The sequence below is a fragment of the Penicillium hispanicum genome (genome assembly GCF_028827665.1).
Source record: "Penicillium hispanicum strain IBT 35686 chromosome Unknown utg000004l_segment0_segment0, whole genome shotgun sequence".
Taxonomy (NCBI): Eukaryota; Fungi; Ascomycota; class Eurotiomycetes; order Eurotiales; family Aspergillaceae; genus Penicillium; species Penicillium hispanicum.
This window is the reverse complement of record NW_026623196.1, coordinates 3,626,416-3,642,171: the sequence shown is the minus strand read 5'-3', so window position 1 is coordinate 3,642,171 and position 15,756 is coordinate 3,626,416. Positions and strand designations below refer to the sequence as shown.

At 52.6% G+C, this 15,756-nt stretch overlaps 6 protein-coding genes across 6 annotated transcripts; 3 read left to right on the top strand and 3 right to left on the bottom strand.

Moving 5' to 3' along the window:
- Nucleotides 1-166: 166 nt before the first annotated feature.
- N7459_005114 (WD40 repeat domain-containing protein) lies at nt 167-1,442 on the top strand (the record flags this gene model as incomplete). Its single annotated transcript, XM_056944298.1, has 4 exons — nt 167-389; nt 457-1,043; nt 1,110-1,350; nt 1,402-1,442. The coding sequence occupies 4 exons, from the start codon at nt 167-169 to the stop codon at nt 1,440-1,442; spliced, it is 1,092 nt and encodes a 363-aa protein (XP_056801181.1).
- A 314-nt stretch (nt 1,443-1,756) lies between these two features.
- N7459_005113 (hemolysin III family protein) lies at nt 1,757-2,650 on the bottom strand (the record flags this gene model as incomplete). The annotated part of the gene is made up of 1 exon (XM_056944297.1): nt 1,757-2,650. The coding sequence occupies one exon, from the start codon at nt 2,648-2,650 to the stop codon at nt 1,757-1,759; it is 894 nt and encodes a 297-aa protein (XP_056801180.1).
- A 1,019-nt stretch (nt 2,651-3,669) lies between these two features.
- N7459_005112 (uncharacterized protein) lies at nt 3,670-4,824 on the top strand (the record flags this gene model as incomplete). The annotated part of the gene is made up of 1 exon (XM_056944296.1): nt 3,670-4,824. One exon carries the CDS (start codon nt 3,670-3,672, stop codon nt 4,822-4,824), a length of 1,155 nt encoding a protein of 384 aa, XP_056801179.1.
- A 520-nt stretch (nt 4,825-5,344) lies between these two features.
- On the top strand, nt 5,345-6,649 carry N7459_005111 (lipase family protein; the record flags this gene model as incomplete). Its single annotated transcript, XM_056944295.1, has 2 exons — nt 5,345-5,569; nt 5,624-6,649. The coding sequence occupies 2 exons, from the start codon at nt 5,345-5,347 to the stop codon at nt 6,647-6,649; spliced, it is 1,251 nt and encodes a 416-aa protein (XP_056801178.1).
- Nucleotides 6,650-7,316: 667 nt separating this feature from the next.
- Nucleotides 7,317-11,056, bottom strand: N7459_005110 (WW domain protein; the record flags this gene model as incomplete). The annotated part of the gene is made up of 3 exons (XM_056944294.1): nt 7,317-7,865; nt 7,922-8,528; nt 8,586-11,056. 3 exons carry the CDS (start codon nt 11,054-11,056, stop codon nt 7,317-7,319), a joined length of 3,627 nt encoding a protein of 1,208 aa, XP_056801177.1.
- A 635-nt stretch (nt 11,057-11,691) lies between these two features.
- On the bottom strand, nt 11,692-14,265 carry N7459_005109 (Zn(II)2Cys6 transcription factor; the record flags this gene model as incomplete). Its single annotated transcript, XM_056944293.1, has 6 exons — nt 11,692-12,114; nt 12,170-12,874; nt 12,930-13,582; nt 13,641-13,761; nt 13,825-14,028; nt 14,089-14,265. The coding sequence occupies 6 exons, from the start codon at nt 14,263-14,265 to the stop codon at nt 11,692-11,694; spliced, it is 2,283 nt and encodes a 760-aa protein (XP_056801176.1).
- Nucleotides 14,266-15,756: the final 1,491 nt, after the last annotated feature.

The window sequence follows — 15,756 nt, the reverse complement described above, 5'->3', positions numbered from 1 at the left end:
GAGCTCGACGGGCACAGGTGCTGCAGAGCGGATATCCAAACCGCGAGAAAAGAAGATGATCATGTGACTGCTTAGCTCAGCCCCCCGGCGTCATCGCCCGCTTCCCCATTCCGAACCATCTGGCTTCCCCTCATCGACGGTAGAGAGCTCCTCCTGTCGTAATACCATGGCCGCCCCTCAAGTCCACCACCTTTTCCACGCTCCAATTGCTGATCACTCATTCTCCTCGGACCGACAGACTCTGGCTGTCACTCGGGAGAACAATGTGGAGCTGTACCAAGCATCAGGCAACAAGTTCTCGCTGAGCGATGAACTGAAGGGCCATGAGAAGACCGTTACAAGTGTCGACATTGCTCCTAGCAGTGGCCGCATTGTGACGTGCTCGCAGGGTATATTTGGTCACAACCAGAGGACTTGGAATCGTTCAATCGCTAATGGAACTTGAATTCGCTTTAGACCGCAATGCTTACGTCTGGGAAAAGACCCCCTCTGGTTGGAAGCCCACCCTAGTCCTCCTCCGAATCAACCGCGCTGCCACTTTTGTGCGGTGGTCACCATCAGAACAGAAATTTGCTGTTGGTTCGGGAGCTCGCGTGATCGCCGTCTGCTACTTCGAGGAGGAGAACGATTGGTGGATTTCGAAGCACCTGAAGAAGCCCATTCGCAGCACTATTACCACACTTGCCTGGCACCCGAACTCGGTCTTGCTTGCGGCAGGCTCTACAGACTCCCATGCCAGGGTCTTTTCGAGTTTCATCAAGGGCATTGACGCTCGCCCAGAGCCTAGCGCCTGGGGTGAGCGTCTGCCCTTCAACACAATCTGCGGTGAATTCCTGAATGACTCGGCTGGTTGGATTCAGAGCGTCGCATTCTCTCCGAGCGGCAATGCCCTTGCCTTCACCGGACACGACAGCAGTGTCACGGTGGTATACCCAAGCGCCCCTGAGCAGCCACCGCTGGCCATGCTGAACATCTCCACTCGTCTGCTGCCTCTTAACAGCCTCATCTGGAATGGTGAGAATGAGATCATTGCGGCTGGTCATGTAAGTTCTCATTTTCTTTAAGCCCCCATGCATCATATGCCCTGCCTTCTAACGCCAGTCTCCCAGGACTGCGAGCCCTTCCGTTTCAGTGGCGATGAGAATGGCTGGCAACTTGCTGGCTCTCTAGAGAAGAACACCGGTGCTGGTGCTGCTGGTGCTCGCGAGGAGTCTGCGTTGAACTTGTTCCGGCAGATGGACCTCAAGGGACAAACTCAATCGGATACCAAACTCAAATCGACCCACCAGAACACCGTGAACACCATCCGTGCCTATGACGAGGCGAATGGACAGGTGCGATCATTTAGCAGTGAGTAGCTCCCTGCCTTCTTGCTGAAGCCTTTGCTAATGCTGAACCTAGCGAGCGGAGTTGACGGTCGTGTTGTGGTCTGGTCCGCCTAAATATTTTAGCTAGAGTAACGTATGCATAGCCACAATTTGTGATACAAATCTACAAATTCAAAGATTTTTAGCCATCGACCGATCAACGCCCGGAGTATCATATTTAGAGATATGTTAGTAATTTCGTTGAACCATCTACATAGAGAACAGACGGTTGAGAAGGAATGACATTCTATATCATACTATGTAATCAAAAGATGAATCACGGTCCGACCATGCTAGGTGTTGACATCTTTGGATGCTCATGGAATCGGCAGATATATTCCAATTTCTACCAAAGCATTTGGCTCAATACCCGTTTCTTCATGGCCAATTCAACATATCGCGTGAGCCTGTCGCCAGCGGTATCCCGTTATCAGGGCCATGAGATGACAAATTCCACCGAGAACTGCAAAGGTGTGAAAGAGTTGATGTGAATGACCGAAAACATCAAAAGAGCCAGGACTCAACCTCTCGGGCACCCGCGTGACGAAGATGCCCACTCCAACGAGTAAAGAAAGCCCCTCGGCGAGAAACCATTTAGCACCAATCTCGGCACATGCGCGATCCCAACCTAGGAGGTGAACGCTATGGAATATCGGTACCATTGCGGAGATGCCTAGCAGAGTGAAGACACCGCCACGGAGAGTCCTCATCGCGCTGCCGCCACCGCCGGTATCAAATAGCGTGAAAGCGCCGGCGAGAGCCGAGAAGAGATTGAGTCCCCAGTAAACCAGCTGAGTAGTGGGTTCACAGTAGAATGCATAGTAAGTCATTGAGGTTCCGCTTCCAAAAGCTAGGACGCAGATCCCGAGAATGTCCATCCTGCCCCAGAAATGATGCACGTTGTATGAATGGCTTCTCAATGTATGAAAAGTGGTGCTGAGACCAAAACATGTGGCCGCCGAGATGGTGAATGCACCAAATGCGAAAATATCCCCGCGACTAAGATGAAGAGTCCTGGATGCCAGGGCATAACGACAAAGAGCGAAGCCGGTAGCCACGAAGGCTGTCGACCCAAGCAAATGCGTCCAGATATTCATGGTCTCCATGTGCCAACAACGCCATAGACGAAATGATCGGCGATAGGAATACGTCGGCATCGGATGGCCCTCCACAATGTAGTCATTATCGCGGAGCCATGAGGGGATCTGATATTTGTTGGCAATGCTTGGCCAGTAGCTCTGGTGGTCCTTTTTGTCGGGCGGCGCTGCGTGGTGGGCATCCATTGGCTTAGGGTTCGCGGGCGATGCACGGTGTTGCATCTTATTTGAAAGCATTGCTCGTTTGCAAAACTGTGTTGCTGGTAATGGTTCCCATCTAGGTCGATAGAAATTCCCAGACGCTGAGCGATGTGGGATGGTCAATGATATGTGCTGTGGTTTCTATTTTCAATCGCAGGAGGCGGGGGGTGGCTGGGTCTCTCGTAGCGCGCGGCACGACTCTGCCAGGAAGATGCCCCATAGCCAAATCGCTATTCGTTGGGGAAACCGGGACGGACCGCCCTAAATGCGAACTAATTTGTTCCTCAGTCCACATGGAGTGTCAACGCCTTGATCGCTAAACCCAAAGTTCTTCTCACTAAGCCCCAGGTTCCCTAGCAGAGAATGGTCAGATAACCTCACAATTTTAGCTAGAGTTACAATTGGAGAAAAAGGTCCGACAAGGTGAAGCCGGTGTAGGAAGAAAGAATACGCCATTTCTTGGAAGGTCCTACGCTTTGCTTGTTTCATCCCCAAGCAGAACACTCACTCGGCGGCTACATACATGGTCATCGTTGGATGCAATCGACCAAAATTGTACCTTAAGTTATTTCAGGGCCATTACATGCGGATCAACTCCATTCATTGCTATCTTTGGGATAGATCACACATTTAGGCGTGAGTCAAGGCAGGGACATAAAACCCAGTCTTGTCTGGCGCATCTCTCTTCCACTATGCAAATTTTGACATCACACCTTGAGCTTTCACCTGTTGTTTTCTCCGAGCTTTATTATTCTGAGTCAGTGCATTATATCCAAATCGCCAGCTATCACCTTTGAGGGTTATAGCTCGATATGCAGGATACGTCGACCAACATGACAACACTGGTCTCCGGATGGGTGTCAGGACCCAACGGCCGAGGTACAATCGATATAGTTTGGTCTTCTTTATTGACCATTCTTCTTTGCACTTGGACTGCTGTCTGCCTGAACCTTCCTCATCCCAACGATGGACATTACCAAATCTTTTGTCGCAGAGCAAAATGGATGTTCTGGGCGATTGTGGGACCAGAGCTCGTGTTGACAGTCTCGATCGGCCAGTATGCCTCAGCTAGACGATCCGTTCAACGATTCCGCAGTTTGGGATTTGATGAAAGGCACTGGAGCCTACGACACGGTTTCTATGCTGATATGGGTGGGATGCTGCTTCAGCCCAAGGACAGCACGCCATTTCTCGTCAACAGCCGTCAGCTTGCATATCTCGTGGAGAAGAAATATTTGGAATACCCCAAAATCACTTCTGAGGAGATATGGGATCGGTCAAAGACGGATACACTGGCGAGAACTCTCACTCTGGCGCAAGCAAGCTGGCTTATAGTTCAATTACTCGGCCGCGCCATCCTAAAGCTTCCAACTACAACGCTAGAATTAACGGCAGGCGCCATCGTATTCTGTACGTTTGGTACATTTCTCTGTTGGCTGCATAAGCCAAGCGATGTCCAGACTGGTATTGTACTTACTACCGAAGCCACCACGGCCCAAATTTTGCTTGAAGCCGGTGACGTTGCTGCCGCGCCATATCGACATACGCCTCTTGACTTTGTTTCAAAACAGTCGCCAACCTGCGGCTATGATGTGATGAGCTTCTTCAATTTACGTTTTGATGACCGTGAAAGGCCTCTACGACGTTTCCCAAATGATCGATTTCCCGACATCGCTACAGTGGAAAAATTTATTTTGTTTTGCACAACTTCCGCATTCGCGTCGCTACATCTAATCGGATGGTGCTTTACTTTCCCATCACGAATAGAACTAATTCTGTGGCGAGTTTCGAGCTCAATTGTGGCGGGAGCCACCGTTTCATTCTGGGTTTTCGAAACCATCGCAGCACGTCAGCGGTTTGGAAGATGGGACAAGTACTTGATATGGCTCCGGTTAAAGAAGGCTCAAACAATATCCGAACACGATGAAGAAAGCGGAGTGAAGCGCGAGAACTCTGTCAGCCGTCTAGATGCCTTCGAGAAGGAACAAAGGAAGGCAAAGCCCATATTGATATGGGAAGTTGCACTTATCCTTCCAGTTGTCTTCTTCTATGTTGCGGCTCGAGGCTATATGATTGTGGAGATGTTTATCAGTCTCAGGAAGCTACCACTGGGTGTATATCAAACTTTTGATCTCGTTGATTTTCTTCCACACTGGTGAATTGTACCTGCTGCTCTCGTCGAATTTGGGCAACTCGTTGCTCTGCTAATCTAATATATTACAACAAACGTAAAATTCAGACCGCCACAAGCTGGTGATAATGGGATCGTATATTTCAATATCTAGAAGTCATGACTGTTGCTTGGGAGTGTCTACTAGCGTCCTTGGAGAGAGAGAGATATTATATATGGATATACATGCCATGCCTATCTGTATGACAGACTCACAATCAGTGTGGTGTCCTTCAATATTATACAGTAGGGTTTGGACCTATAATCCATTGCCATTAGACTACAAGGTTTGGTGATAGGTAGAAGTTAATACAATTGACAGCCGTGACGGGGTTGTCCCAATCAGGTTTAGCCCAGATGAGCCCCAGCAACAAGGATTTCCTCAAATATGATTGGTCAATATGTCTCTAATTATGTCATCCGCTAAGCTTCCCCGGATTCTGGATTTCTAAGGCTGTTCACGCGCCGCCCCCTCCTTGAACTCCTCACATCTTCTGCCGTGCCTTGAAATGTCCCCCCTTCTGAATATTGTGGTCTGGGGAGCTTATCTATGGATTTGGGGGCTCGCATGGGCACAAAATGAAACGAGCCCCGTCTCAAGCGAGCTTTTCAAATCCCTCGAGGAGTTGTCGCGGCTAGTAGATGTGTCGTACTGCGTGGGGACCACCGGCGTCCAAGAACCATTCGAGTGCCTCAGCCACTGCGCTGAATTCCCTGATCTGGAGCTGGCCACAGTAAGTATTGTTGGGTAGTCAAGACCGGTCAAAGCCAAGCCCTTACATATCTAGACATGGAACACCGGCGTGTTGATGTCCGACTCCTGTGGCTACATCGCACTGTCCCACTCTCCCTCGGCAAAACGTATCATCGTGGCCTTCCGTGGGACATACTCTATTACTAACACCATAATCGACCTCTCCGCGTATCCACAGGCATATGTGCCGTATACGGGAGATGAAGATGACAAAGATAGGAGCAATGGCACACAACCCGGATTTTCAGCGCTCCGATGCGAAAACTGCACCGTACATGCTGGCTTTATGACCTCGTGGATTAACACTCGCCCCACTGTGCTTCCGCACGTCTCAGCCGCCCGTGGGCAATACCCAGACTATGAAGTCACGCTCGTGGGACATTCTCTGGGCGGTGCTGTGGCAGCGCTAGCGGGGTTGGAGATGCGCCTAAAGGGCTGGAACCCAGTGGTAACAACATTTGGCGAGCCGATTGTTGGCAACGATGCCTTTGCAAAGTTCATCGATGAACAGTTTCATATAGAAGACCCCAACGAAGCCCCCGGTCACGCGACGACCCAACGATTCCGCCGAGTCACTCACATTGACGACCCAGTTCCGCTCCTCCCACTTCAGGAATGGGGCTACAGGCCCCATTCGGGAGAAATATTTATTTCAAACCCTGATCTTCCCCCGTCGCTTCAAGACCTTCATGCGTGTGTTGGCGACCAAGACCCGCGATGCATCGCCGGGTCAGAGACGCCCACTCTACTTCTGGACATGTACCAGGATGCCAGCATCCCCTTCCGTGTTTTCAATTCCCGCTTAGACCCATGTCCGCCATACCCGGGTGTATCTGACCCCACAACAGGCCAGCGAGTTGCTCTCGATAAACAACAGGACAGAGTCCAAGTAGGAACTGCGGGCTGTGCTTCCGACCATGTCACCGCCCCTCTGTATCCTCTCCACTGGGACTGGTCCCTGATCCCGGCGAGATATCGCTTGTGGGAGCTCTTTTACGCGCATCGGGACTACTTTTGGCGCATCGGACTCTGTGTTCCTGTAGGGGACCCGACTGCATAGGACTGGTTTTTACAGATGAAACAAAGACGGCCTATTCGTGCCGCAATACCTCATGTCATTTGGGCTTTATATTATATTTTCTACGTTGGCAATTGCTATTCTATCCGAGTAGACATCAATACCGGTCATCCAGTTGAAGCGGCATACATCTCCAAGAACTCAACAGATGTGGATCCATATGCATGTTGCATGTACCTCCCTCGTCGCTTGGTCTGCAGCCAGCCTCGGGAATCCTTCAAATCCGTCTTGTTTTATTGGGAAATATTGTCCAACTATCTGGATGACTTCCTTATCAACCTTTGAACCTGCAAAAATTGAGAACAGCCTAACAAATACTCCGCCTGAACGCAAGGAGCACACTGAGGCACTTTACTCTTATATATTATATTTTTGCTAATGTCCGCTTTCTTGCTTTTCCAACGTTCTAGAAGGAAAGAAAGGATTTGATGATACCGAGGCATTAATTCGGTACATGATAAATAAAACCAACTAGTTTAAGAATGAATGATAGGCTAATATTGACCGTGGAAAGCTATGCAACAACGTAGGAAAGATAAAGAATAACCCCAAAGCCAAGCTCTTGTTTAAAGATAAAAGCGTAGAAAACAAAAGACAGCCCATCAGCCCAGAGAACAAAGGGATCAGGCGGAAGGATTATTCATCGCTCTCAACGACCGTGTTCCAGACTCGGTACGATGACAGGACCGTACTTGACCACGCTTGCATACGCCCCTTCGCCCTGGACCATGAAATCAGCCGCCAGACTGAGTTTGGCCTTCGGGCCCTGATTCAGATCAGGACGGCCGTATGAGATGGCGGAGACGACCTCGGGGTCATAGGCGACGATTGCGACGTAGTTGCGACGGGCCATCAGTTTGCGGTGCTCGCGGGCTTGGCCGGTAACATCTGTCTGGAAGATCTCCATCATGTCTTCCTTGGTGTCGGTGGGCTGGGAGGAGGAGCGGTGGCCGTTGGCGGGCACGTAGAGGGGTTTGTTGCTGTTATGGAGGAGTTTGACGACGTAAGATGGGGGCGGAGTATTAACGACAGGTGAGGCGATGAGCTGGTACATTGTCTTGTGATCGGAGGGCTGGGCGGGATCATGGACGAGGCCGGCGCCACAGACGTTGACGGCGCCAGAGAGGAAGGTCATGCGAAGAGATTTCTGGTGGGCGATGCCTTGCAAGGTGCGGATGAGGTATGTTCGCTCAAGATCCTGAATTGGGCCTGTTAGTGGAGAGGTGGCCCAGAACAGGAAAACTGTGGACGAACCTTGGAGTCGTGGGTCCATTGATCCCGGAGCTCGTCCATTAGATCGAACTCGCCGAATGGGCTCAGAATGCCACCCATCAGTCCGGATTTGCCTACAGCGCGTTTGACGGAGTCAAATCCAGAGCCTACAAAATCCTTGGCTCCCACCACACCAGCAACTGAGCTGGTTACCTTGCCCAAGACGTTGTAGGCACCAGTCACAGCCCTCTTTCCTGTAGCAACGGTCTGGGCAATATGTTCTGCCGTCTCCAGCCGTGGGTATATAAGGGGAACCGATACCATCCAGAGACAGTGTTGTACACTTGGTGGTAACATGGCAACCTTGGGGAAGAGTCCTTGATACGTAGGACCGGCCATAACTTGGTGGGGGTTGCGCTCCGAGCGACAATCGGGGCCAACGACAACCACGCCAGGACCAAGATACTTGACAAAGTGCCAACCGGTGCCAGTGATAGTGAAAAGATCCAAGTCATTGCTGACATTGCGGAGAATGTCGAGAGTAGTGTGGTGCTGGAAGAGAAGATACATCTCAATGCCGATGCGGCCGATATTCTTGAACATATTGGAAAATTGCATGTGCTCGGGATACGAGCCAAAGCCGTCAAATCTGAGAAAGTGTCAGCAAAGGTCAATTCCACGACCCAAGAATGTTGCAGAAACTCACATGTCATGATCATCGATCTGGCAGATATAAGGAATCTGCGCAAAGGACTCACGCAGATACGGCTGATCGAAATGGCTTGTGTAGTAGTGGAAGTACGCATGAGAGACATCCTGCTGATTTGCAGCGGTCCACGGGGCGTTCTTCCTGGCCTCTTTACCGCTAATGGCTAACCATTGTTTGAGACAGGGGATCTCCTTCCACATACGATCTGCGTAAATCTGTCCACCGAGACACAGCTGGGCATGAAAGCCCCCAATCTCGTTGTGCTTCTGCATGATATCTTTCCACATAAATCCTACGCCACCGAGGCGGGATCTGTCATTGGCATTGACGTTGATTGAAAAGTCATTGCCTGAAATTGCGATAAACCGCCAGTTGGTCTCGTGTCGGCCAGCGACGAGGAACTCATAACGGGTGCAGCCCAGGTGCGAGGTAATTGCATACGTCCACTTGGCAGGACCTACGTCATCCATCGGCAAGTCGATCTCGTACTTGTAGAATGTCCATCGTTGATGAGCCGCGATATTGATAGCCTTTAGCTGCCGCGGGTTGGGAGACAGGTCGACACTTTGGTGAATGTGAATAGTAGGTGGCTGTGCGGCATCCGTTACTAGAAGAATAGATCCCAGCCAGAGTCCGCGCTCGAGATCCATGTTGGTGTATCTTAGATAAGGACCGAAGTAAACTCCATTCGTGGGGGCAGTCTTGTAGAGGTCCATCCCGCTGCTGGGTGGGGGACCCGAGAATCCTCCCATGGGGGATTGAAGGCTCTCAAAACCGGGAGTTAAAGGCACACCGGGTGATGCCATAGGCTTCCCGAAGGCCGACAGACCAGGTGAGGTAAGAGGATGACTGCTGTACACGCTGCCGACAGGTGATAAGGGTGTTTCGTTGAGGTTGAGAGGCGTCGGGCCCTTTGGGAACTCCCACTGGGTCGACTGCGTAGGCAGATGGATGTAATAGTACTGGCCTGAGTTGGGATCCAAATGCGCAATCCAACCTTCTGGTAGCGGCGGAGGAGAGGCTGGAGGAGCCCCAGAAGGCGCAGGAGAGGTTACCTGTGTTGCTTGTTGATAAACTGGTTGAACATGAGAAACAGCACTTTGTGGGGACTGGCCGGTATATTGCTGCTGGTGTGGGTCATTCGCAAACGCAGGGTGGTCCTGGGTCGAGCTCGAGGGCGCCGGGGAAGCAGTCGCCAAAGCAGGATGAGGCTCGTTAATGGTTGCTGGATGGCCCGCTACAGCACCAGCTGCTGCCCCGGCCGCAGCCACGGCAGCTGCACCATGTGGTTTTTCATTCGGATATCCGTTTGCTGCAGATGGTCCAGAGACGCTCGAGTAAGCGGGAGGAGGCGAAGAACTAATGCGCATCCGATCCAGATCTTGCTCTAGCGCATTAGCCGGAACCCTGGGTGGCTGTTGCTGTGGCTGCGATTGTGGTTGCGGCTGCTGGTGATGAGGTGGCTCTGCTTGTAACTGTTGGGCCTGTGGCGGAAGGCTGTTATACTGGCCTGTATGAACCGCGGCTGGCACCGGAGCCGACTGGTCGGTACTCACGACTTCCGCGCCCTGATACACGGTCGGTGGGCCATGGGGTTGAGTACCCGGCTGTTCGGTAGGAGTCCATGGACGTTGTGTCGGGGGCTGCTGGAAACTAGGGTGCTGTCCCGAGTACTGTTCAGCTCGCCTTTGCGCAGCTGCACTTTGCGACTGGAGACCAGCAAGTGTCGAAGTGCCGGCAATACCAGCCGCAGCATAACGAGCTTCGATATCCGAACTGGGCTGCTGGCCAGGCCCCGCGACAGGTGTTTCTGGCGGTGGCGGAGATCCACGCTGCGCACGAGTCGTCGAGGTAGAGGCAGTCGAGCTAATTCGATTGATCCCACCAGTGGACGACTGCGGGGGTTGAAGGTTCGAGGGTGTTTTGGATGCCGTTCTCTGCGGAGGCGGATAGTACTGTTGACGATAATCATAACTATCAACCCCCGAAGATCCTGTAGGAGCGGGTACCGGAGCCAAGTTCGGCGCTGGTGGACGAGGATATGGGCGCGCTGCCAGGGTTTCCCGGTCTGGCGCATCAGCAGGCGACTCTGGCAAGGGCTTTGGCGCAGCCCCGCGACGCTCCGCTAGCGTTGCGATTCGCGGCTCTCGACCATCTCGTGGTCGCAAAGCTGGGGGATAATCGGCGGGGCTCACAGAGCCGGAACCAGCCGGCGGAGACCCATATCTGTCCGTGGGACGCCCATCATTGGAACTGGAGGTACGCATCTGGGGATGAGGGCGGTCATCGGGGTAGGGCAGAGGCACGTTGGGAGGGCTGGAAGCTGAGGCCGGGGATGACGAGTCTCTCTTGCTGATGCGGAGGGGTTCGACAACGGGCGCCTCTGGCCTGCCAGATGGGGGGTTGTTATTGTGGTTGAGGAACAGCTCCCCGTCCGGATGGAGCGCACGGCTGTCGCCCGAATCCATTCTCCAGGCGCAAGCAATCTGGTACAGATGCGAGGTTGCAGAATGTAAAAAGCCACGGGGGGATGCGTGAGGTACCAATCACGGAAGCTAGGCGCGCAGATCAGTGTTAGGTATTCTTCAGTATTCAGTGAGGGGCACAGGGGCCCAACGTTGTGGCGGGGCAGGAAATAGGGGGAGCAGGATGCAGTGATAAAAATAAAGCAACCTTCCGCAGCCTGAAGGAGATCATGCAAAAAGAAAAGAGAAAGCAGGAGAGATAAAGAGGACAAGGCAGCAGAGATGATTCGCGGGACTGTGCAAGCGCCAAGTTGGGCGAGACGCCGACCCCGCAGGCGTGACGAGCGGCGCATCACATTACCATCGATTCGTCGAGCAATGTTAAAGTAGGGCTAAGAATAGCCTACTGATCGCCCATCGTATACTTCCCCGATTTTCGTATTCGGTCGGAAATTAGCAAATCCCCCGTAGTTCGTTACATATCGTATTAGCCGTCGTCTCTAAACATACAACCATACACAAGCGGTCGTCAATCGTGCTGAGAATACAGAGCCGAAGAATCACACAAATTAAACCAAACAGCGTACAAGATGTCCCTATGCCTAGAATGACACCGAGTCTCATACTCCCTCTCGTCGCTAGAAACCAAAGTTGACCATTTGCAACCTTTCCTGGGTCATCAGGTCCGCCCAGTCCACGTCCAGGGTGTGGCCGACTCGCATCAATCGGTCGAGTTGGCGCTCGTAGACTATCTGCAGAATAGCCCGCGTAGTTGCTGCATTGCGTCCCATCCCGTCCTCTTCGTCTTCCATGCTGGACATCAATTCCATCGCCATCATCTTAAGGCCGCTGGAAGAAACCGTGGCGCCCGCGAGAAACAGGGGAAAGACCAAGAAATGCCGGTCAGCTCGCCGGGTGTGCGTGGTCCGCTCGGCGATGCGTAGAATCTCCGTCGCATGATGTTCAATTTCCCCATCGGGAGAGAATTCGGACTCGAGACGCTGACCAGACCACATGCTACTGCAGGAGAATAGTTGGCATACATGGAAGAGGGTAGCGGACTGGAAGGTTAGCAATGACTCGAAGTAAATGGAAGCTCAAGATGAGGCTACTCACCTGCTGCAAGAGCTCTTGCGCCCGCTGGGGTAGACTGTCCTGATGCTGATTCCAGAAAGAAACATCAGGTGCCTCCCACAACCGGGACAGTGCCTGGCGTAGATCGCATATATCCTTTGCACGCTGATCAAACTCGGCAAACCCCTGGGAACGTTTATTTTGGCGTAATTGAACAGCGAGGAACCCAAGCTGGGCAGCTAGCCCGAATGTATCAGCGTAGAGCCGCATCACCACCGGCAGACTTTCTTGCTCGTCGTGATAGATGACGCTGTAACCTTCCCCGGCAGAGGGATATAGAAGACATTCAGAGCCTGGGAGCATCTGATGGTCCATGACCCCTCGAACAAACTCTCCTGTCCCCGCTCCACTCAAGAGAGCGTACAGGTCAATGTGGCAAATCCACCAGATGATGAATGGATGAGGTTCTCGGCCAAACTTTGCCCTTCTAAGGTAGGCGATGTGAAGAAGACGAGAGATGTGATGAGACCAGAGGTTCGAGCCATGCGGCTCCGCTGCTGCAACTTCATAGATAAGAAGAAGGAAATGGGTCAAAAAGAGCCCATCAGAGACAAGATCGTCACTATTCCGGAGACTGATCTGAAGGGAAGGAAAGGCCTGCTGATAATACTGTAGTGCGTCAACGCTCTGACCTGTCCCGCTGTGCGAGAGACTGAGAGCGGAGACGGCCATGATGGCGTGGGAGAGCTAGGGCGGCTGTTAGTACGGTGCAAACACATTGAGGAATGCGAATGGGACGCACCGGAGGAAAGTGGGCAGCCTCACGCTCGAGAAAGTCAACGCTCAGAGCCATACTGATGTTGAGCCCATATGAATCATCCAGTTCACGGTTGTGGGGGAACAATTGCTTCCATACAACGTGCCGGAAATGGGCGAAGAGCGCCGAGTCTTGGTTTTGCTGTTCCATCTGCGGGTCCAGGTATGACAAGGCATCATCTTCCAGAATGACTGGTGATGGGAGAGGATCTAGAATGGGAGACAAGGAGAGAGCGCAGAAGGGATCAGAAATCTCCGAGGTGGGCGAGACTCTAGAACTTTTGCCTGTGGAGGAGGAACGCCGAGTGACATCTTCGAATGTCTTCAAAATGACCACATTGGGATCATCAGCGGCAATGCTCTCTGTGTTGATCCCACCCGTGGGGCTACTGCTCGCCGAGCTAAGAGATTCAGGTGCACCGGTTAACCGCGAACTCTCTAGTGCATCATCTGCATACTCCGGCAGCGCAGAGAAGCTGTCTGGGACAATGACTACATGATAGGTGCCCGGACTGGAGCCCTCGGCCTTCTTTTCTCGATCCTCGTCCGAGGTGAGTAGTGCGAAGGCTGGGAGGGAATTTTCCAAAGAGAAATAATCGGACCGCTCTTCCCTCGGCGTGGGAGGAGTGGGTGAAGAGACTACACGAATTGTAAGAGAGAAATCCCCAACAAGGTGAAGACCAAGTCAAATGCTTACGATCCCACACGATATTTCCTTGCGTCCTGACATCCGACATGCGGCCCATGATACGAGGTGTGTCGTCGCGGAAGGCTAGCCGTGGCCGGTAGTCGCAGATATGGCCGAGTCGAGTGCATTGCTAAGATACCATGAGCGACTCGGTGTAATTGGGGGAGGGATAGGAGAGCCGAGGAATGCATACATTGCATTGCGGATGTCCCTCATCACACTTGACTACAGAGGAATGCTTGTCAGCCATCATCACCACCCACGGCACGTCCCCGCAAAGGCTAGGGAATTTGAGGGAAAAACCCACCTTTGCGACTCTGCAATGCACCGGATCCTCATTAATTCCATGTTCCAGATCCACAATTTTGTGTTGGGGAAATGACTTACCCGACAAGTCCTAGAGCCCGAGGTCAGCGTGTTCATGCGGGGACGAGGGTCGAAGTCAAGGGAGACCAACATACCAACAACCCGTCCGAGATCGCGGGGGCAGACGAATGCGCGGTGGTGCAATCAGACCCTTCTCTGTCTTGCCATCGGAGATCCTTTCCTTGGGGGCAATAATGGGGAGTCGGAGGGGGCGTTTTGCGGAAGCATGGCCCCGGCGGTTTTGCATCACCAGGCTGGTGACCGTCATAAGGCTGACTGTGTGCCTGGATGGCTGCAGCGTGGGGATCAGCCAGGTGCCCCCATGTACAAGCAGACGGGATCGCAACATACGGTAGGTAGAGCAGAGTATATACCAAATTGGAGTATACTGGTTCTCAGAAGAGAAGCTCCCCGCAGAGAGCGGAGCAGCCGGGCCAACGGAAAGCAAATGGGGGAAGAAGAAGAGTATGAATAGAATAGGTCCCAATGGATGATGCCAATCAAGCGACAGACACGGAGAGGGGAAACGAGGAATCAAGAAGCAGACGCTAAATCGATAGCGAGATGCGCGAACGAAGGACCGGTAGTCTGAAGAATGAAGAGGGAATGGGACGTTATGTATGTTCTCACATCACGAGCAGGAAAATGCAAATCAGCCTGCAGGACGAGGAACCGGTGGATGGGTGAGGATACTGCATGGTTCACAGATGCATGGATGGCATAGTCTTGATCCTTTCTGGCTTCGCGGGTGGCGGGAATCTGAGGGAAGAATCTCGGATGCGAAGCCCAACTACCGAAGAGGAATGGGGAGGGGGGAAAGGGACAAAAGACGAGAGAAGGGGGGTGGTGGGGGGAGGAATTGGGAATAGTTGGAAATAGTTGGGAGAAACACGTCCGATCCGAAGGGAAAGACACGATCCGGTTCGTCCGGGAATACGCCAGGATCGGGTTTAGGGGGGGGGGGGGGGGGGGGGAGAGAAAAAAAGGGACAAGGGCGATACAAGAAAGAAAAGGAACCTCAACGGGGATGGCATGCAGGTGCCAACCATGTGGGATGTTGCTATTCTTACACCTCTCTTGCCCGAAGCGGAGTGTACTCCCCGATACAGTTTAGACTTGAGGCTGGCTGAGCGAACACGTCGAGAACAGCGATGGATCCAGGAAGTCATCGCAGTACCTACATCCATGGATGTACCTAGGTAGTGTCTGCGTACGGTGTACAAGGTACCAGGTACCACGTACGCATACCGTGTACCGTATCGGACCCGAGGAATGCGCTCGTCTGGGGAAGCAAACAAAGGCTAACGGAAGGCCCAGATCGGCCCGGCCGGGTCTAGCGAGTGCCCTGTCGACAGATTCCTGGCACCGGACAACACGGACTTGGCCGAGCGTTAAGCGAGTGGCGTTTTGACTAGCCTGCAGAACGAGCAGAACGATGCAGAGCCCGGCTCCGAGTCGCACCTTTTTACTGCATTGATTGAAGACCCTCCCCCCCCCCTGCTGGATCGTGTGCTGGACGCCTGCTGACTGGTACGTTGGGATTCAAATCATTCCAAGATCCCATGGCATGGCAGCATGAATCATGAAATAAACGCCTGAAGGGGTGGAACTGGGAACAGGTGGAGCAGGCGCGGATAGGATAAAATAAACTTGGGTGTCACATAATCCATCGTCGAATCGCATCGATGCGTATTCATGTATAGTGTGTAAGGCCAGAAACGACCACGACAGAGTACATCATACGGTAGTTACTACGGCG